Below are 22531 nucleotides of genomic sequence, written 5' to 3'. Positions count from 1 at the left end.
AAAGGCCATCACACCATAGGCCTTCTTCACAACCCTATCAACCTGGGTGGCAACTTTCAGGGATCTATGTACATGGACACCGAGATCCCTCTGCTCATCCACACTACCAAGAATTTTACCATTAGCCAAATATTCCGCATTCCTGTTATTCTTTCCAAAGTGAATCACCTCACACTTCTCCACATTAAACTCCATTTGCCACCTCTCAGCCCAGCTCTGCAGCTTATCTATGTCCCTCTGTAACCTGCAACATCCTTCCGCACTGTCTACAACTCCACCGACTTTAGTGTCGTCTGCAAATTTACTTACCCATCCTTCTGCTCCCTCCTCTAGGTCATTTATAAATATGACAAACAGCAACGGCCCCAGAACAGATCCTTGTGGTACGCCACTCGTAACTGAACTCCATTCTGAACATTTCCCATCAACCACCACTCTCTGTCTTCTTTCAACTAGCCAATTTCTGATCCACATCTCTAAATCACCCTCAATCCCCAGCCTCCGTATTTTCTGCAATAGCCGACCGTGGGGAACCTTATCAAACGCTTTACTGAAATCCATATACACCACATCAACTGCTTTACCCTCGTCCACCTGTTCAGTCACCTTCTCAAAGAACTCGATAAGGTTTGTGAGGCATGACCTACCCTTCACAAAACCATGCTGACTATCCCTAATCATATTATTCCTATCTAGATGATTATAAATCGTATCTTTTATAATCCTCTCCAAGACTTTACCCACCACAGATGTTAGGCTCACCGGCCTATAGTTACCGGGGTTATCTCTACTCCCCTTCTTGAACAAAGGGACCACATTTGCTATCCTCCAGTCCTCTGGCACTATTCCTGTAGCCAATGATGACCTAAAAATCAAAGCCAAAGGCTCAGCAATCTCTTCCCTGGCTTCCCAGAGAATCCTAGGATAAATCCCATCAGGCCCCGGGGACTTATCTATTTTCACCTTGTCCAGAATTGCCAACACTTCCTCCCTACTCACCTCAATGCCATCTATTCTAATAGCCTGGGTCTCAGCATTCTCCTCCACAATATTATCTTTTTCCTGAGTGAATACTGACAAAAAGTATTCATTTAGTATCTCGCTTATCTCCTCAGCCTCCACACACAACTTCCCACCACTGTCCTTGACTGGCCCTACTCTTACCCTAGTCATTCTTTTATTCCTGACATACCTATAGAAAGCTTTTGGGTTTTCCTTGATCCTACCTGCCAAAGACTTCTCATGTCCCCTCCTTGCTCGTCTTAGCTCTCTCTTTAGATCCTTCCTCGCTTCCCTGTAACTATCAAGCGCCCCAACTGAAACTTCACGCCTCATCTTCACATAGGCCTCCTTTTTCCTCTTAACAAGAGATTCCACTTCTTTGGTAAACCACGGTTCCCTCGCTCTACCCTTTCCTCCCTGTCTGACTGGTACGTACTGATCAAGAACACGCAATAGCTGTCCCTTGAACAAGCTCCACATATCCAGTGTGCCCAACCCTTGCAGCCTACTTCTCCAACCTACACATCCTAAGTCATGTCTAATGGCATCATAATTGCCCTTCCCCCAGCTATAACTCTTGCCCTGCGGGGTATACTTATCCCTTTCCATCACTAATGTAAAGGTCACCGAATTGTGGTCACTGTCTCCAAAGTGTTCACTTACCTCCAGATCTAACACCTGGCCTGGTTCATTACCCAAAACCAAATCCAAAGTGGCCTCACCTCTTGTTGGCCTGTCAACATATTGTGTCAGAAAACCCTCCTGCACACATTGTACAAAGAACGACCCATCCAATGTACTCGAACTATATCTTTTCCAGTCAATATTAGGAAAGTTAAAGTCTCCCATAACAACTACCCTGTTACTTTCGCTCTTTTCCAGAATCATCTTCGCCATCCTTTCCTCTACATCTCTAGAACTATTAGGTGGCCTATAGAAAACTCCCAGCAGGGTGACCTCTCCTTTCCTGTTTCTAACCTCAGCCCATACTACCTCGGAAGAAGAGTCCCCATCTTGCACCCTTTCTGCCACCGTAATACTGTCCTTGACTAGCAGTGCCACACCTCCCCCTCTTTTGCCCCCTTCTCTGACTTTACTAAAGCACCTAAACCCCGGAACCTGCAACAACCATTCCTGTCCCTGCTCTATCCATGTCTCTGAAATGGCCACAACATCGAAGTCCCAGGTACCAACCCATGCTGCCAGTTCCCCTACCTTATTTCGTATACTCCTGGCATTGAAATAGACACACTTCAAACCACCTACCTGAACACTGCCGCTTTCCTGCGAAGTCAAATCTGTGCTCCTGACCTCTCTACTCTCAATCTCTCGCACCCCAAAACTACAATCCAGGTTCCCATGCCCCTGCTGAATTAGTTTAAACCCCCCCAAAGAGTACTAACAAATCTCCCCCCCAGGATATTGGTGCCCCTTAGGTTCAGATGTAGACCATCCTGTCTATAGAGGTCCCACCTTCCCCAGAAAGAGCCCCAGTTATCCAGAAATCTGAATCCCTCCCGCCTGCACCATCCCTGTAGCCACGTGTTTAATTGCTCTCTCTCCCTATTCCTCGTCTCACTATCACGTGGCACGGGCAACAACCCAGAGATAACAACTCTGTTTGTTCTCGCTCTGAGCTTCCATCCTAGCTCCCTAAAGGCCTGCCTGACATCCTTGTCCCCTTTCCTACCTATGTCGTTAGTGCCAATGTGGACTACGACTTGGGGCTGCTCCCCCTCCCCCTTAAGGACCCGAAAAACACGATCCGAGACATCACTTACCCTTGCACCTGGGAGGCAACATACCAAACGTGAGTCTCTCTCGCTCCCACAAAATCTCCTATCTGTGCCCCTGACTATTGAGTCCCCAATTACTAATGCTCTGCTCCTCTCCCCCCTTCCCTTCTGAGCAACAGGGACAGACTCCGTGCTAGAGTTCCGCACCCCATGGCTTACCCCTGGTAAGTCGTCCCCCCCACAAGTATCCAAAACGGTATACTTGTTACTCAGGGGAACGACCGCAGGGGGTCCCTGCACTGTCTGCTTCTTCCCAGTCCCTCTTACAGTTACCCATCTATCTCCAGTCTTTGGTGTAACTACTTCCCTGAAGCTCCTATCTATGACCACCTCTGCCTCCCGAATGATCCGAAGTTCATCCAACTCCAGCTCCAGTACCATAACTCGGTCTTGTAGGAGCTGGAGCTGGCTGCACTTCCTGCAGGTAAAATCAGCAGGGACACTAACAGCATCCCTCACCTCAAACATCCTGCAGGAGGAACATTGCACTACCTTCCCTGCCATCCCACTTAATTTCAACCAAGTTCTGGTAAACAAATATAAAACAAATAAAAAAATAATAATATAATATAGCACTTACCTGCTCACCCCAATGGGTCTTATTATTAGGTTAGAGGAGGAGGGCGGGTGGGAGACACTACACGTGTAGTGTCTCAGGTATCCTCTCCACCACAATTTATTGGCTAGGAGAAAATCCTTCCCAGAAGTCCGCGGGTCGTACTTCCGGTTCCCGCCTTATATTATCTTTGCTCCCACTGGCACCCCGCCGCCTTTCACTTATTAATTATTTGATACTATATTTGTAATCAGTTAAGGTAAAGGGTAAAAATGGCAGGAGATCCCAGACCCGTGTTATGCTCGTCGTGCTCAATGTGGGAGTTCAGGGATGCGGCCGATGCCCCTGACTCCTTCATGTGCGGGAAGTGTGTCCAGCTGCAGCTCCTGTTAGACCGCATGACGGCTCTGGAGCTGCGGATGGACTCACTTTGGAGCATCCGCGATGGTGAGGAGGTCGTGGATAGCACGTTTAGTGAGTTGGTCACACCGCAGATTAGAATTGGTGATGGAGACAGGGAATGGGTGAACAAAAGGCAGAGAAAGAGAAGGAAGGCAGTGCAGGTGTCCCCTGCGGTCATCTCCCTCCAAAACAGGTATACCGTTTTGGATACTGTTGGGGGAGATGACTCACCAGGGGAAGGCAGTAGTAGCCAGGCTCATGGCTCCGTGTTTGGCTCTGCTGCACAGAAGGGCGGGAAAAAGACTGGCAGGGCTATAGTCATAAGGGATTCAATTGTAAGGGGAGTAGACAGGCGTTTCTGTGGTCGAAAACGAGACTCCCGAATGGTATGTTGCCTCCTGGGTGCTCGGGTCAGGGATGTCTCCGATTGGCTGCAGGACATACTAAAGGGGGAGGCACCAACGATATAGGTTTAAAAAAAGGGATGAGGTCCTGCAATCAGAATTTAGGGAGTTAGGAGATAAGTTTAAAAAGTAGGACCTCACAGGTAGTAATCTCAGGATTGCTACCAGTACCACGAGACAGTCAGAGTAGAAATTCAAGAATAGTCAGAATGAATACGTGGCTTGAGAGATGGTGCAGGAAGGAGGGGTTCAGAATTTTGGGACATTGGAACCGGTTCTGGGGGCGGTGGGACCATTACAAACCGGATGGTCAACAACTGGGCAGGACTGGAACCAATGTCCTAGGGGGTGCTTTTGCTAACACTGTTGGGGAGGTTTTAAACTAATGTGGCAACTGAATATCCCAGGATATAGATGCTTCAGGAGGGATAGATAGGGAGGTAGAAGGGGTGGAGGAGTTGCATTACTCGTCAGAGATGATATCACAGCTGTGATTAAGGAGGGCGCGATGGAGGATTCGAGCACTGAGGCAATATGGGTGGAGCTGAGAAATAGGAAGGGTGCAGTAACATTGTTGGGACTTTACTACAGACCTCCCAAAAGCGAGCATGAAGTAGAGGTACAAATATGCAGACAGATTATAGAAAATGTAGGAGCAATAGGGTGGTTGTGATGGGAGATTTTAACTTCCCCAACATAGAATGGGATTCGTGTAGTGTTGGAGGCGTAGATGGAGCAGAGTTTGTAAGGAGCATCCAGGAGAGTTTTTTTAGAGCAGTATGTAAATAGTCCAACTCGGGAAGGGGCCATACTGGACCTGGTATTGGGGAATGATCCCGGCCAGGTGGTTGAAGTTTCAGTCAGTGATTACTTTGGAAATAGCGATCACAATTCCGTAAGTTTCAGAATACTCATGGACAAGGACAAGAGTGGTCCGAAAGGAAGAGTACTAAATTGGGAAGAGGCAGAGTGTAACAAAATTCGGCAGGAGCTAGGGAATGTGGATTGGGAGCAGCTGTTTAAGGGTAAATCCACATTTGAAATGTGGGAGTCTTTTAAGGAAAGGTTGATTAGAGTGCAGGACAGACATGTTCCTGTGAAAATGAAAGATAGAACTGGCAAGTTTAGGGAACCATGGATGACGGGTGAAATTGTGAGACTAGCTAAGATGAAAAAGGAAGCATACATAGGATCGAGGCAACTCAAAACTGATGAAGCTTTGGAGGAATATCAGGAAAGTAGGACGACTCTCAAACGCGCAATAAAGAGGGCTAAAAGGGGTCATGAAATATCTTTGGCTAACAGGGTTAAGGAAAATCCCAAAGCATTTTATTCGTATGTAAGGAGCAAGAGGGTAAATAGAGAAAGGATTGGCCCACTCAAAAACAAAAGAGGGAATTTATGCATGGAGTCAGAGGAAATGGGTGAGATTCTTAATGAGTACTTTGCATCGGAATTCGCAAAGGAGAGGGACAAGACGGATGTTGAGGCTATGGACGGATGTTTAAATACTCTAGGTCAAGTTGTCATACAGAAGGGGGAAGTTTTGGGTATTCTAAAAGACATTAAGGTGGACAAGTCCCCAGGATCGGATGGGATCTATCCCAGGTTACTGAGGGAAGCGAGCGTTGAAATAGCTGGGGCCTTAACAGACATCTTTGCAGCATCTTTGAGCACGGGTGAGGTCCCGGAGGACTGGAGAATTGCTAATGTTGTCCCTTTGTTTAAGAAGGGTAGCAGGGATAATCCAGGGAATTATAGACCTGTGAGCTTGACGTCAGTGGTAGGCAAACTGTTGGACAAGATACTGAGGGATAGGATCTATTCACATCTGGAAGAAAATAGACTTATCAGTGATGGGCAGCATGGTTTTGTGCAGGGAAGGTCATGTCTTACAAACCTAATAGAATTCTTTGAGGAACTGACAAAGTTCATTGATGAGGGAAGGGCTGTAGATGTCATATACATGGACTTTAGTAAGGCGTTTGATAAGGTTTCCCATGGCAGGTTGATGGAAAAAGTGAAGTTGTATGGGGTTCAGGGTGTACTAGCTAGATTGATAAAGAACTGGCTGGGCAACAGGACACAGAGAGTTGAGGTGGAAGGGAGTGTCTCAAAATGGAGAAAGGTGACTAGTGGTGTTCGACAGGGATCCGTGCTCGGACCACTGCTGTTTGTGATCTACATAAATGACCTGGAGGAAGGTATAGGTGGTGTGATTAGCAAGTTTGCAGATGATACTAAGATTGGTGGAGTTGCAGATAGCGAGGAGGACTGTCAGAGAATACAACAAAATATAGATAGATTGGAGAGTTGGGCAGAGAAATGGCAGATGGAGTTCAATCCAGGCAAATGCGAGGTGATGCATTTTGGAAGATCAAATTCAAGAGCGGACTATATGGTCAATGGAAGGGTCTTGGGGAATATTGATGTACAGAGAGATCTGGGAGTTCAGGTCCATTGTACCCTGAAGGTGGCAACGCAGGTTGATAGAGTGGTCAAGAACGCATACAGCGACTTCCGGTGGCGGCGATGCCTGAGTGAGCCGCACATTCGGCGGGCTCTCACTCCGGCGGGGCTTTGGAGCTGATTCCCCGCGATAGCGGGACCTCGGGGGCGGCAAAAAGGCTGCCGCGAAAGGGCTGGAGAGCGGGCTGACAGCGATGGAAACGTGGGAGGCCAGCAGGTAGGGGAAGAGAGAGAGACGGAGGCAAGGAGCAGAGGAAACGGACCTGGAATGTAAGATGGCGGACCCACGGAACTTCCTTCCTCCAGGAGAAGAAAATAAGTTTTGGAGTTGCTGAAGCAGGACAACTTGGACCCACTTCAGAGGCCCAGAAGGTAAAATTTAAGGAGCTGGGCGAAGGAAAGTGGCAACGAAGGCGCTGAGGAGCGGGCTGCGGCACATGGAACAGCGAGAGTCCAGAAGGCAGAAGAAGAAGGAGAAAAAGGGACAGAGACGCCTGGGGGAGTTGGAGGAGAAATTTGGGCCTGGGGGAGTTGGAGGAGAAATTTGGGCTCCCGCCGGGAAACATGTTTAGATATCTGCAGGTAAAGGCATTTGCTAGACGGCAGGTGGAGGGATTCCCTGCGCTCCCCGCGAAGGGGGTGAGTGACAGGGTGCTCTCGGGGGTCTGGGTCGGGGAGGGGAAGATATCCGATATCTACAAGCTTATGCAGGAGAAGGAAGAGGCGTCAGTAGAGGAGCTGAAAACGAAGTGGGAGGGGGAACTGGGGGAACAGATCGAAGACGGGACATGGGCTGATGCCCTGGAGAGGGTAAATTCTTCCTCCTCGTGTGCGCGGCTTAGCCTCATCCAATTCAAGGTGCTGCATAGGGCCCACATGACTGGGACGAGGATGAGTAGGTTCTTTGGGGGTGAAGATAGGTGTGCCAGGTGCTCGGGGAGTCCAGCGAACCATGCCCATATGTTCTGGGCATGCCCGGCATTGGAGGAGTTCTGGAAGGGGGTGGCGAGGACGGTGTCAAGGGTGGTGGGATCCAGGGTCAAGCCAGGATGGGGACTCGCGATCTTTGGGGTTGGGGTAGAGCCGGGAGTGCAGGAGGCGAAAGAGGCCGGTGTGCTGGCCTTTGCGTCCCTAGTAGCCCGGCGAAGGATTTTGCTACAGTGGAAGGACGCGAGGCCCCCAAGCGTGGAGACCTGGATCAATGACACGGCGGGCTTCATTAAGCTTGAGAAGGTTAAATTCGCCCTGAGAGGATCGGTGCAAGGGTTCTTTAAACGGTGGCAACCTTTCCTCGACTTTCTGGCTCAACGATAGGGTACTGGGACAGTAGCAGCAGCAACCCGGGGTGGGTGGGGGGGGGGGGGACGTTGATTATGTTAGCTTATTTTATTTAAATTTGATTTATCTAATTTTAATTTATGGTCAAGTTCTCTTGTTTGGGGGGGGGGGGGGTGGGGGAATGTGATACATGTGATGTTACGGTATGGGGGGAATTGTGGGTGTTATGGGGCTGTTAGTTGCATATTACTGCTTTTTGCTATACTTTTTGTTATATTTTCTGTAAAAAATTCCAATAAAAATTATTTTTTAAAAAAAGGGACAGAGACAAGGACCTGAAGAAACTTACCTGGGACCTAAGATGGCGGACACACGGACCCTGGACTCAGCAATCCAGCAGGCGCTGGATAACATGCTTCAGGTAATGAAGTCCAGCTTCGAAGCGCTGAAGCGGGACAGCTTGGACCCAATCCAGAAAGCGGTGGATCAGCTGAACCAGAGGCTGGACGCGCAGGATGTTAAAGTTAAGGAGCTGGGAGAGGCGGTGGAGGAGCAGGCGGATGCGCAGACGGTTGCAGCGCTAGAAGTTGACGGTCTGAAAGAGCGACAGAGAAGACTGCTGGACAGAGTGGAGGAGCTGGAGAATAGAGTCCGCAGAAACAATCTGAGGATGGTCGGCCTCCCGGAGGGGGCTGAGGGAGCTGATGCTGCAGCGTTTGTAGCAGACCTGCTGAAGCAGCTGATGGGGGCCGAAGCCTTTCCGTGACCGCCGGAGCTGGAGGGGGCACACAGAGTGCAGGCAAGGCAGGGGCGGCCGGGCGGACCCCCCCCCCCCCCCCCCGCCCGATGGTGATTAGGTTCCACAGGTTTGTGGACAAGGAGCGGGTGCTGCAGTGGGCAAAGAGCGCCAGGAGCAGCACGTGGAACGACAGTGTTCTCCGCATTTATCAGGACCCAAGCCAGGAGGTGGCTCGGCGGCGAGCAGCCTTTAAGAATGTCAAGGAGGTGCTGTTCAAGAAGCACGTGAAGTTTGGTCTGCTGTTCCCAGCTCGTCTGTGGGTCACGCACCAGGGTCAACACCACTACTTCTCCGAGCCTGAAGAAGCGATGGATTTTGTGAGGGACCTGGGGCTGGTCCCAAAAGGAGGCCCCAAGGGCGCGAATTAGGGCCCGAGGATTACTGTGGGTCGGAACGCCGAATGTGCCTGGACTGCTGCTCAACGGTTGGCTGGGCCAAAGGGGCCAAGCGGAACATTTGGGATTCTTTCCTTTGTTCATGGACATTGGTTTGGGGGGTTAACCCCCCCCCCCCTTTCCCCTTTTTTTTGTTTTTTTTTGTGGTCTCTCTTGTTTCTTATGGGGGGTTTTTGTTTTTTGGATTTATTTTTGTGCTTTTCCTCTTTTCTGGGTTTTTTTTTCCTGTTTGGGCTGGTTTGTACTTTTTGTGCAGCTCGCAGAAGACACCGGAGCCGGCTTGCCCCAGTGGGTGGGAGGGGGGATGGGGCGCCGGGGAGTGGGGAGGAGGACGGGGAAACAATGGGAATGAGACAAGAAGGCGCCGGAGTGTTGAGTCACCGGGCTAGCAGATTGGCTAGTCAAGGGAGTCAGGTGGGGGGGGAAGTTACAGCCAGTAGATGGCAGGGGTGGGGGTATCGGGGGATGGGGTTAGGGGGGGGGGGGGGTTGTTCTGCTGACGGGGGAGGGACTTGAAATAGGCACTGGAAAGGAGGTCGAGGGTGGTGGCAGCCAAAGGGTGGGCCAGGAATGGCGCGTCACACTTGCCAGGGGCCGGCCCGAGAAAGGCTATGGCTGACCGGCGTGGTGGGGGGGGTGGGATGTGCCCCCTGACCAGGCTGATCACCTGGAACGTCAAGGGACTGAATGGGCTGGTTAAGAGGGCGCGGATGTTCGCGCACTTGCGGGCCCTGAGGGCGGACGTAATTATGTTGCAGGAGACACATCTGAAAGTGTCTGACCAGACCAGGCTAAGGAAGGACTGGATTAGCCAGGTCTTCCACTCGGACTTGGACTCAAAGTCCAGAGGGGTGGCAATCATGATCAACAAGCGCGTGCAATTTGAGGCAGAGGGCATATCCGCAGACAGGGGGGGCAGATACCTGATGGTACGGGGCAGACTGGAGGGGAGACGAGTGGTGCTGGTGAATATATATGCCCCGAACTGGGATGACGTGGACTTCATTAAAAGAGTGCTGGGGAAGATCCCAGACCTGGATTCTTGCAGGCTAATAATGGGAAGGGACTTTAACATGGTCCTTGACCCGACTTTGGATCGGTCGTGTCCCAGAACAGGTAGACTCTCAGCAATGGCAAGGGAGCTGAAAGGGTTTATGGAGCAAATGGGGGCAGTGGACCCCTGGAGAGATAGACAGCCAACAGGAAGGGGCTACTCGTTTTACTCGCACGTCCATAAAGTATATTCCAGGATATATTTCTTTGTACTAAGCAGGGACTGTATGGGGGAGGTAAAGAACACGGAATACTCAGCAATTACCATTTCAGACCATGCCCCGCATTGGGTGGACCTGCAGTTCGGTGGAGCGAGCTATCAACGCCCGCAATGGAGGCTAGATGTGGGACTGCTGTCGGAGGAGGGGATCTGCGAGAGGCTTCGGAGATGCATGCAAAATTACCTGCAGGTGAATGACACTGGGGAGGTCTCAGCGGTGACCCTGTGAGAGGCGCTAAAGGCAGTAGTGCGGGGGGAGCTGATTTCAATTGGGGCCCACAGAGCCAAGGCAGACCGGGCAGAGATGGATAGATTGGTCAGGGAAATGGGTCGGATAGATGAAGAGCACGCGGAGTCCCCGGGGGAGGTTTTACTCAGGGAGAGGCAGAGACTACAGGCGGAACTGGGGGCTCTATCCACGAGCAGGGCCGTGGAACAGCTTAGGAAGGCGAGGGGAGTGGTGTACGAGCATGGGGAAAAGGCTAGCAGACTGTTAGCGCAGCAACTCAGGAAGAGGGAGGCGGCCAGGGAAATAGGTAGAGTGAGAGACGGAGGGGGGGCGCAAAGTGGAGGATCCAGCAGAATTGAAGAAGGTATTCCGGGACTTCTATCGTAAGCTGTATACTTCGGAGCCGCCGGAAGAACCGGAGGGGATGAAAAGGTTTCTGGACGGGTTAACATTCCCAACAGTAGGTGGGGGGCGAGTGAAAGAGCTGGGGGCCCCGATTAAAGTAGAGGAGGTATTGGGGGGCCTTAAGGACATGCAGTCGGGGAAGTCCCCGGGGCCGGATGGATACCCAGTAGAGTTTTATAGGAAGTTCTCTGAGCTGGTGGATCCGGTCTTGGCGAGGGTTTTTAATGAGGCAAGGGACAGAGGGACCCTGCCGCCGACAATGTCACAAGCCACCATATCACTGATATTGAAGCGGGGTAAAGACTCGGAGGCGTGCGGGTCCTACAGGCCAATCTCCCTGATTAATGTAGACGCCAAGCTCCTGGCAAAGGTACTGGCGGGTAGAATGGAGGACTGTGTACCGGAGGTGATTAGGGAGGATCAAACGGGGTTTGTGAAAGGTAGGCAGCTGGCGGCCAACCTGAGAAGATTACTTAATGTGATAATGATGCCCCCAATGAGTAGGGACGTGGAGGTAGTGGTGGCAATGGACGCCGAGAAGGCCTTTGACCGGGTGGAGTGGGACTATCTATGGGAGGTGCTCGGACGGTTTGGGTTCGGGGAGGGATTGGTGGATTGGATCAAACTATTATATCAGGCCCCGAGGGCCAGCGTCAGGACCAACAGAGAAGTGTCGGAGTATTTTAGGTTGTACCGAGGGACCAGACAGGGCTGCTTGCTCTCCCCGCTGCTGTTTGCGCTGGCCATAGAGCCGCTGGCGATTGCGCTGAGAGCCGCAGAGGGTTGGAAGGGGATGGTGAGGGGCGGGGTTGAACATAGGGTTTCTCTTTATGCAGACGACCTGCTCCTGTATGTGTCGGACCCAGTGGCCGGGATGGGAACTATACTGGGAATGCTGAGGACGTTCGGCCAGTTCTCAGGATACAAATTAAATACGGTCAAGGGTGAAATGTTTGTGGTCCAGGCAAGGGGCCAGGAGAACAAATTGAGAGGGCTACCGTTTAGGCTGGTTGAGGAAAATTTCCGGTATTTGGGAATCCAGGTGGCACGAGACCGGGGCAGCTGCATAAGTTAAATTTGGCCAGGGTGGTGGAGCAAATGAAGGGATGCACTCCCGCTGTCGCTGGCAGGGAGGGTGCAGACTGTAAAGATGACAAACCTCCCTCGATTTTTGTTTATTTTTCAGTGCCTCCCGATCTTTATCCCACAGTCCTTCTTCAAAAGAGTTAACGGGCTGATCATGAGCTTTGTCTGGGCGGGAAAATCCCCGCGGGTGAAGAAGGCGATGTTGGAGAGGAACCGCAGCGAGGGAGGGCTGGCTTTGCCAAGTCTGATCAATTATTACTGGGCGGCCAACATCGCTATGATGAGGAAGTGGATGGTGGGTACGGGGTCTATTTGGGAGCGGGTGGAGGCGGCTTCGTGCAGGGGCTCCAGCTTGGCAGACCTGGTCACGGCTCCTCTACCGCTGCCGCCGGCCAAGTACACCACCAGCCCGGTAGTGGTGGCGACCCTGCGGATATGGGGCCAGTGGAGGAGGCATGTGGGGGAGATGGGGGCGTCTGTCTGGGCGCCAATCTGCGACAACCATCGGTTTGCCCCCAGCAGTATGGATGGGGGGTTCCGAGTATGGCGGTGGGCGGGGGCGGGAAGGGTGGGTGATATGTTCCTGGAAGGGAGCTTTGGGAGTTTGAGGAGCTTGGAGGAGAAATTTGGGTTGGTAAGGGGAAATGATTTTAGATACCTACAGTTGCGGGACTTTGTTCGTAGACAGGTCCCATCTTTCCCACGCCTCTCGCCAATGGGGATCCTCGACAGACTAGTCTCTAGGAGGGAAGAAGGGGAGGGTAGAGTCTCGGGTATATATAAGGTGCTCATGAGGGAGTAAGGGTCCCAGACAGAGGAACTGAAACTTAAATGGGAGGAGGAGCTAGGCGGGGAAATGGAGGAGGGGCTGTGGGCAGAGGCCCTGAGTAGGGTAAATTCGACCGCGACATGTGCTAGGCTCGGGCTGATTCAATTTAAGGTCGTTCACCGGGCCCATATGACGGTGGCTCGGATGAGCAAATTTTTCGGGATAGAGGACAAATGCGCTAGGTGCGCGGGAGGACCAGCGTACCACGTGCACATGTTTTGGGCATGCCCTAAGCTGAGGGGGTACTGGGAGGGATTTGCGGGGGTCATGTCCCGGGTGCTAAAAACAAGGGTGGTGATGAGTCCAGGGGTGGCAATTTTTGGGGTTTCGGAGGACCCGGGGGTCCAGGGGGAGAAAGAGGCCGATGTTTTGGCCTTTGCTTCCCTGATAGCCTGGCGATGAATACTATTGGAGTGGAGGGACTCAAAGCCCCCGAAGACTGAGTGGTGGCTTGCGGACATGTCGAGTTTCCTGGGTATGGAGAAAATTAAGTTCGCCTTGAGGGGATCTGTGCAGGGGTTCGCCCGGAGGTGGCAACCATTTATTGACTTCTTTGCGGGAGAGTGAGCGTCAGCAGGGGGTTGGGGGGGGGATAGAGTAGAGTAGGAGGGAAAATATGGCGGGTAGTACTGGTGGGAGAGGAGCGGGCTGGTGCAATATGTTACGATTGAAGTATTGAAAGTACATGGATGTTTACACATTTTTGCCTTTTTTGCTTTCTTTCTGATGATGTCTGTAACTGTTTATGAAGCCAAAAACTACCTCAATAAAATTGTTTATTAAAAAAAAAGAAGGCATACAGCATGCTTGCCTTCATCGGACGGGGTATTGAGTACAAGAGTTGGCAGGTCATGTTACAGTTGTATAGGACTTTGGTTTGGCCACATTTGGAATACTGCGTGCAGTTCTGGTCGCCACATTACCAGAAGGATGTGGATGCTTTGGAGAGGGTGCAGAGGAGGTTCACCTGGATGTTGCCTGGTATGGAGGGTGCTAGCTATGAAGAAAGGTTGAGTAGATTAGGATTGTTTTCGTTGGAAAGACGGAGGTTGAGGGGGGACCTGATTGAGGTCTGCAAAATTATGAGAGGTATGGACAGGGTGGATAGCAATAAGCTTTTCCCAAGAGTGGGGGTGTCAATTACAAAGGGTCACGATTTCAAGGTGACAGGGGGAAAGTTTAAGGGAGATGTGCGTGGAAAGTTTTTTACGCAGAGGGTGGTGGGTGCCTGGAACGCTTTACCAGCGGAGGTGGTAGAGGTGGGCACGATAGCATCATTTAAGAAGCATCTAGACAGATATATGAACGGGCGGGAACAGAGGGAAGTAGACCTTGGAAAATAGGAGACAGGTTTAGATAAAGGATGTGGATTGGCGCAGGCTGGGAGGGCCGAAGGGCCTGTTCCTGTGCTGTAATTTTTTTTCTTTCTTTCTTTCTCCTGAATGATCCCCTTATGGACTGAAATGTCCTCTCTACGCATCTTCTCTACTGAGTAGCACTACACTCCGTATGCTTCCCCTGATGTCTCTGTCTATGTATTTATATTGTGTATCTATCATATGTCTTATGTTTTTCTTGTATGGAACAAGCTGTCTGGACTATACGCAGAACAATTTTTTCACTGTACCTCGGTAGACATGACAATAAAATCAAATCCAAATCCATGCCACACCTCCCCCCGTCGAGCACTGGGGCAGCTAGACCACTAAAGATGGCTACTCACCTCCTCAGCTTCCTGCAGAAGCCCTTTCACCAGGTTCACGTTTTTAAAAAGGAGAACTAATCGGCGCCAGCATGACCACTTGCTGGCCACGTATTGCAAATGGGGTGACTCCTGTTAATTGTATGGAAATAGGGCTTAAGTGGCAATAATTGGCTTCTCGCCACACTATGTCGGAATCCTAATTTGGCCAATGGAACCGGGCCAGTTGCATCGCAAACTGGCACCTGACGCGGTTCACGTTTCTGGCCTCTGCCCTATTCACTGGCCTCATTGCGCTCTCACTCGAGCACAATGAGGCCAGAGAATCGCATATAACATTTCAAGTCTGAACAGTAAGGGCGGCACGGTGCTGCCTCACGGTGCCGAGGACCTGGGTTCGATTCCGGCTCCGGGTCATGGTCTTTGTGGAGCTTGCACATTTTCCCCATGCCTGTGTGGTTCTCACAACCACAACTCAAAGACGTGACCTTGGCCATGCTAAGTTGCCCAGTAATTGGATAAATGTTAAAAAATTATTGAAAAAAAAGTCTGAACATTCATATTGGACTCAAAACATCCCGCTGCGTGGAGGTTGTCCACCACTGGCCTGCGGTGGAATCTTCTGGTCCCACCGCAGGTTTCATGTTTTATGTGGCCCCACCCCACCACCACCACCATTATGGTGGGCTTCATTGCCGGTGGAAACAGAGGGAAAATTCCAGCCATTAACTCTGTTTTTTCTCTCCACAAATGTTGCCAGAATTGCTGAATTCTTCCACAATATTTTGTCTTTCTCTCAGATCTCCGGTGTCCGCAGTATTTAGCTTTTATTTCCATTTATACCTCAGCAATAATGTATTAATACATTCCAAGAAACTTCACAGGCACATTATCAAATAAAATTTAACATGAGCCATCTAAGGGCAAACTAGAATAGTTAACCAAAGTTTTGGTTAAAGTTAGATTTTAAGGAGCATGTTAAAGGAGGGGAATAAGGTTGAGAGATAGTAAGGTTCAAGGAGGGAGTTCTGGAGGTTAGGATGTAGGTAGTTGATCAATGATGGAGCGATGGAATCAGAGATTTGAATAGAATGCATGCAGTTTAATACGCCAGGTAAGATTTTCAGTCTTACTTTCCTTCATTCTTTCACTGCAAAAGGAAAAGCATTTAAATAGTTAAAAGAGGCATTTAAAACAATCACTCACAGATCTTTCCATTCTTTTTTCCTCTGGTCAATTTTGTTCTTTGCCTTGTCTGCTTTATTCATCAAATTTTGCAGTCTGTCAGTTTGTCGCACTCCAACGTTCATTTTTGCTTGTGGGTGTTGAGAACCTTTCAACAGGTCAACATCTAAGTCCTGTTCTGCAGCCACACCCTTATCTAAGCCTAAGGAAAGTAGAGCAGTAATTTACCGGATACGTTTTCTCTCACTAGAAGCTGTGGTTGAAGCCTCAATATGAAACGTGGGGAATCATCAAGAGCAGCTCACAGAGCCTTGGACCCTCAAGAGGAAAAATTATGGGATGACATTGCAAGCTTTGCTTCCTTGCAAGAGGGTCACTCCAGAAACAGATCCATGAAAACCAAAACTGTTTAGTGTTGCAGTAACTGCAAAGTGGAAAAAGTAGACAACTGCGCCACACCACTGGAGCCAATTCTGAGACAGAAGTAGTCTGCAAAGGATAGATGGGCTGGACTTACACAAAAGTTCTTACTGGGAGGGTAATTAGTCCTGTAGGGAGAGCAAGTTGAAAGAAGAGGAAGGGGAAAACAAAGAAGCATAAATGAAGCTAACATATTAAGGGAGGAAGCAAGTTGAAAAGAAAAACAGATTTGATTAGTTTGTATGCAAATAGAACATAGAACATAGAACAGTACAGCACAGAACAGGCCCTTCGGCCCTCGATGTTGTGCCGAGCAATGATCACCCTACTTAAACCCACGTAACCCATATACCCGTAACCCAACAATCCCACCATTAACCTTACACTACGGGCAATTTTGCATGGCCAATCCACCTAACCCGCACATCTTTGGACTGTGGGAGGAAACCGGAGCACCCGGAGGAAACCCACGCACACACGGGGAGGACGTGCAGACTCCACACAGACAGTGACCCAGCCGGGAATCGAACCTGGGACCCTGGAGCTGTGAAGCATTGATGCTAACCACCATGCTACCGTGAGGCCCCAAATACATGAAGCATTGCAAATAAAAATGATTAGCAAATTGCTGTGAGGAGTATAATATTGACTAAGGGCATGGTATCAAAAGGATGGGTCACTGAGCATTCCTGGGAAGGACTTTACCTGGCGATCTGTTTTCCTTATAAAGGGTATCTATGCTTCTTGGGTCAGTCTGAATCAGGCTCCTCCTCAACATGTCAATCCTCAACTTGTGATACTTTTCAGACAAAGATGTTACCCGATATGTTGATACTTTATGATCACTTTCAAAGCAACGCACAACAATGGAGTCAAACTCCACTGCATTTCGAAACCTGTGGATATATCAACAGCTGACTTTTAAAAATACATATTTTTATTTAACTTTTTCAATTTTCTACACAACAAAAACAATAACAGATAATAAAAAACTCCCCTCCAAAGCCTCTACCCCCTCCAAAAAGTCAAAGAGACATCCCACCAAGCCTTCCCCTCTAAAAACTGACGGTGACCAGCTAAATATAAAGACATTGTAACCGGTTGCCATCTTCCACAGAACCCTTCAATTATGCCCCTCACGGTGTACTTAATTGTCCCGAGATGCAAAAATTCAATAAGGTCCCCCAGCCATACCGAGGAGTTGGGTGGAGAAACTGACCTGCAGCCATCAGCACCTTCCTTCAAGCAATCAGCGAGGCGAAGGTCAGCATATCAGCCCCCACCCCAGTCTGCAGCTCCGGCAGATCCAATACCCCGAATATGGCCCCGAGGGAACAAGGCTTCAGTTCAATTTATAGGATCGCCGACATGGTGCCAAAGGAAACTCAGGACCCCATGAGCTTAGGACATGACCAGAACATGTGTAGCTGGTTAGCCGGGCCCCTCCGGCATGCTCACACTCATTCCCCACCCCCGCTAATAGTCCACTCATCCCGAATTTGGTCAAATGGCCCTATGCACTATCTTTAACTGCATCAGCCCTAACCTTGTACATGACAACATTGCGTTCACCCTGCGCAGAATCTCACACCACGCTCCCTCCTCCAGCTCGGACCCCAACTCCTCCTCCTCCCACTTGGCCTTAAACCCCTCCAAGGGTATTGCCCCATCCGCTCTAAGCCTTCCATAAATCCTTGAGGTAATCACTTCCTTCATCCCTGCCAGTGACAAAATTCGCTTCAACAATCAGGAAGGGGGCACCACCAGGAACATCGGAAAGACATTCTTCGCGAAGTCACTGATGCACGATCAATTACGAGAGTAGAGTGCAATCGAGGCTTTATTAAGCAGAGATGTGTAGCCTCCTGCAGCTGCTGCTGAAATGGCTGCAGCTCGGTGAGCCCACACATTTATACTCCGCCTACTGGGCAGAGCCAGCAGGCTGGGATCTACCCCCGTACCTGTAGTACAGGAGCCTTACCGTATTACATCTCATATGTGATATATACAACAGTGGTGATTACCACATTCACCCCCTGTTAAAAAGAGTCCAGCGGGGGTGGTGGAAAACTATTTACATGCATTTTAAGGTTAAAATTTTGGGGAAAGTTCACAAATTCAGCCGACCGGGTGCTCGCGTTGTGAGTGCTGCAGTCCCAGTGGCGATGCAGGCGTCGGCTCGGTCGCCGGTGAATCCAGGAGCGTGTCAACCTCATCTTCATCCCCGTGTGGGACCAAGGGGAGGACGGATTGTCCTGGAGCAGGGGCTGTGGTGAGGTGCGCTGGGGGAGGACGGGTGGCGCCGGGGCAGAAGGGGAGGGGGGGCCCAGCTGGTGCCAGGTCCCTGAGGGAGACTGTGTCTTGTCAGCCGTCGGGGTACGCCATGTAGGCGTACTGCGGGTTTGCATGGAGTAGCTGTACACTCTCGACCAACGGGCCCGCATTGTGGAGCCGCACGTGCTTGCAGAGGAGAATGGGTCCTGGAGCTGCCAGCCACTTTGGGAGTGAAACCCTGGAGGTAAACGTCCTGGGGAAGGCAAGGAGACGTTCATGGGGCGTTGCATTAATGGCAGTGCAAAGTAGCGATCAAATGGAGTGAAGGGTGTCGGGGAGGACCTCCTGGCAGCGGGAGACAGAGAGATTCTTGGACAGTAGGGCCAGCTGGACTGCCTTCCAGACCGTCCCATTCTCCTGCTCCACCTGCCTGTTTCCCCGGGGGTTGCAGCTGGTCGTCCAACTCGAGGCAATGCCTTTGCTGAGCAGGTACTGGTGCAGCTCATCGCTCATAAATGAGGATCCCCGGTCGCTATGGATGTAGGCGCGGAAACTGAAGACAGCGAAGATGGTGTTGAGTGCTTTGATGACGGTGGCAGACGTCATATCTGGGCATGGGACGGCGAAGGTGAATCTGGAATATTCGCCGACCACGTTAAGGAAGTACTTGTTTAGGTCAGTGGACGGGAGGGGTCCTTTGAAATCCACGCTGACGCGTTCAAAGGGATGGAAGGCCTTCACTCGATGCGTGTGGTCTGGCCAGTAGAAATGTGGTTTGCACTCGCGCAGACCTGGCAGTCTCTGGTGATAGCCCTGACCTCCTCAATGGAGTAGGGCAGATTGCGGGCCTTTATGAAAGGAAAGAACCGGGTGACCTCTGGGTGACAGAGAGCGTTGTGTAGGGTCCGGAGTATGTCCACTTGTGCGCTGGCACATATACCTCTGGATTGGGCATCCGGGGGCTTGTTGAGCTTATCGGGGCGATATAAAATCTCATAATTGTACGTGGAGAGCTCGATCCTCCACCTTAAGATTTTATCATTTTTGATCTTGCCCCGTTGTGTGTTATTGAACATGAAGGCAACCGACCGTTGGTCAGTGAGGAGAGTGAATCTCCTGCCGGCCAGGTAATGCCTCCAATGCCGTACAGCTTCTACGATGGGTTGGGCCTCCTTCTCGACGGAGGAGTGCCGAATTTCGGAGGCATGGAGAGTGCGTGAAAAGAATGCAACGGGTCTGCCTGCTGGTTGAGGGTGGCGGCCAGAGCGACGTCTGATGCATCCATCTTGACTTGGAAGGGGAGCATCTCGTCGACCGCGTGCATCGCGGCCTTGGCGATGTCGGCCTTGATACGGTTGAAGGCTTGGTGAGCATCGGCCGTCAGTGGGAAAACGGTGGAGTGAATGAGTGGGTGGGCCTTGTCCGCATAGTTCGTGACCCACTGGGAGAAGTATGAGAAGAACCCCAGGCATCGTTTGAGGGCCTTGGGGCAGTGGAAGTTCCATGAGGGGGTGCATGCGATCGGGGTCGAGCTCTAGAAATCCATTTTGCACCACATAGCCGAGGATGGATAAGCGGTTGGTGCTGAACATGCACTTCTCCTTTTTATATGTCAGGTTGAGGAGTTTGGCGGTGTGGAGGAATTTGGAAAGGTTAGCGTCTTGGCCGTAGACGGTGACATTATCCAGGTACAGGAAGGTTGCCCGCAGTCCGCACCAGTCAACCATTCGGTCAATCTCCCTTTGGAAGACCGAGATCCCATTAGTGACGCCAAAGGGAATCCTAAGGTAAAGGCGGCCGTCCGCTTCAAACGCGGTGTACGGGCGGTCCACCTTGCGAATGGGGAGCTGGTGGGAGGCAGATTTCAGGTCCACTGTCGAAAAGACCCGGTACTGTGCAATCTGATTGACAATAACAGATATGCGTGGGAGGGGATACGCGTCAAGCTGCTTGTACCGATTGATGGTTTGACTGTAGTCAACGACCATCCTGTTTTTCTCCCCAGTATTCACAACTACCACTTGGGCTCTCCAGGGGCTGTTGCTAGCCTCGATAATAGCTTCCCATAGCAGCCGCTGGACCTCAGATCTGATGAAGGCACTGTACCGTCTGCTCCTGGTGGTGACGGGTTTGCAATCCGGGATGAGGTTTGCAAACAGAGAAGGCGGGTCGACCTTAAGGGTTTTGAGACTGCATACAGTGAGGGATGGTAGGGGCCCGCCGCATTTCAAGATAAAACTTTGGAGGTTGCACTGGAAGTCCACGCCGAGTAGTAAGGCAGCGCAGAGGTTGGGGAGGACGTAGAGCCGGAAGGTGCTGAACTCTACGCCCTGGATGGTGTAGGTGGCGGTGCAGTACCTCCGGATTGTCACGGAGTGGGATCCGGAGGCCAGGGAGATTCTCTGGTTAATGGGGTGTACCGTGAGGGAGCAGCTACTTACCGTATCCGGGTGGATGAAGCTCTCTGTGCTCCCAGAGTCAAAAAGGCAGGATGTCTTATGCCCATCGACCTTTACCATCATTGACGCGGTTGCGAGGTTGTGAGGCCGGGACTGGTCGATCGTGATGGAGGCGAGCTGTAGCTGGTGTTGGAAGGCCCCTGGCTGGTCGGCGGCAGTTGCAGGCGATGAGCAGCCCGATGAGGTGCCCGAAGAGCGGGAGTCCTGAGGCGGGGAAGATGGAAGCGCCCACGGGGCGCACGTGGCGGGCGACGTTAAAGCTGGCGGCGCCCACGGGCTGCACGAGCCTGATGGGAGGAAGATGGCGGCGCCCATGGGCCGCAAGTGTACTGAGGCAAGCAAGATGGCGGCGCCCACGGACCGCACGTGGTCTGAGGTGAGGAAGATGGCGGTGTCCACGGATCGCACGTGGGTTGCGGGGGCGATAATGGCGGCACCCACAGGTCGCACGTGGGAATGCAGGAACAATGGGTCTGGTTACAGCGGCGATCGAGCAGGCCTGGCACACAGCAGCGAAATGTCCTTTCTTCCCGCAGGCCTTGCAGAGCGCGCTCTGCGCCGGGCAGCGCTGCCGGGGGTGCTTTGTCTGCCCGCAGAGGTAGCACTAACCCTCGGTACCCCAGGGTTGGCTGGCTGCCGCGCAGCGCAGGCTTGGGGTTGGCTGGGAGCGGTCACTGGTGGGGTCCATGATGGGGTGTTCGCTGGTGGGGTCCACGATGTTCAGGAGGGGGACGCCGTGCGGTCGAGGGCGTATGCTTGTACATTACGGGAGGCGACCGTTAGTAAGATCGGAAGTTTCTAGATCGCCGCAAGGTCGAGGGTAGCCCCTTCTAAGAGGCGCTGGCGGATATTCGCCGACCCTATTCCCGTAACGAAAATGTCTCTAAATAGGAATTCGGAATGTTCAACAGCCGAAACGGCCTGGCAATTGCAGTCCCTCGCCAGGGCATGCAGGGCACGCCAGAAATCTTTCACAGACTCACTGGGGAGTTGATGCCGCGTGGATAGGAGGTGCCTGGCGTAGAGTTTGTTGCTCTGCTGGATGTAGTTCTCTGTCAGTAGCACTATGGCCTCAGCGTAGGTAGGTGCGTCCCGGATGAGGAGAAAGATATCAGAGCTCAGCCACGTATACAGAATCTGGAGCTTCTGTGCCTCTGAGGGTGGTTCTGTTGCAGATCCGATGTGGGCTTCAAGGCAAGCTAGCCAATGGGCGAAGGCCGACTTTGCATTGTCTGCTTGAGGGTGCAGCTGCAGGCGATCCGGCTTGATGAGGAGGTCCATCGTTGTAAAATCTCTGCTTAATAAATTGATGCACTATCAATTATGAAGAGACGAGAGTAGAGTGTAATCGAGGCTTTATTAAGCATAGTGTGTAGCCTCCTGCAGCTGCTGCCGAAATGGCTACAGCTCGGTGAGCACACACATTTATACTCCGCCTACTGGGCAGAGCCAACAGGCATGGTCTATCCCCGTACCTGTAGTACAAGAACCTTACCGTATTACATCTCATATGTGATATATACAACAGTGGTGACTACCACAGTCACGCACCTGTAAATATCTAAATA

At 51.4% G+C, this 22531-nt stretch overlaps 1 protein-coding gene across 1 annotated transcript in view; it reads right to left on the bottom strand.

Annotated features, from left to right (window-relative positions):
• LOC119969120 (cilia- and flagella-associated protein 44) overlaps positions 1 to 22531 on the bottom strand; it is a 338226-nt gene that overhangs the window by 114600 nt on the left and 201095 nt on the right. Inside the window, exons 21-22 of the mRNA XM_038802337.1 lie at positions 16936 to 17126; positions 15832 to 16012 (exon numbers count right to left, since the gene is read on the bottom strand). Coding sequence (XP_038658265.1) covers positions 15832 to 16012; positions 16936 to 17126 — 372 coding nt within the window. The remainder of the gene's footprint in view (positions 1 to 15831; positions 16013 to 16935; positions 17127 to 22531) is intronic.

Source organism: Scyliorhinus canicula, chromosome 7, assembly GCF_902713615.1.
Source record: "Scyliorhinus canicula chromosome 7, sScyCan1.1, whole genome shotgun sequence".
Taxonomy (NCBI): domain Eukaryota; kingdom Metazoa; phylum Chordata; class Chondrichthyes; order Carcharhiniformes; family Scyliorhinidae; genus Scyliorhinus; species Scyliorhinus canicula.
The sequence above is the reverse complement of the archived record's forward strand: the minus strand, read 5'-3'. Positions and strand labels throughout refer to the sequence as shown.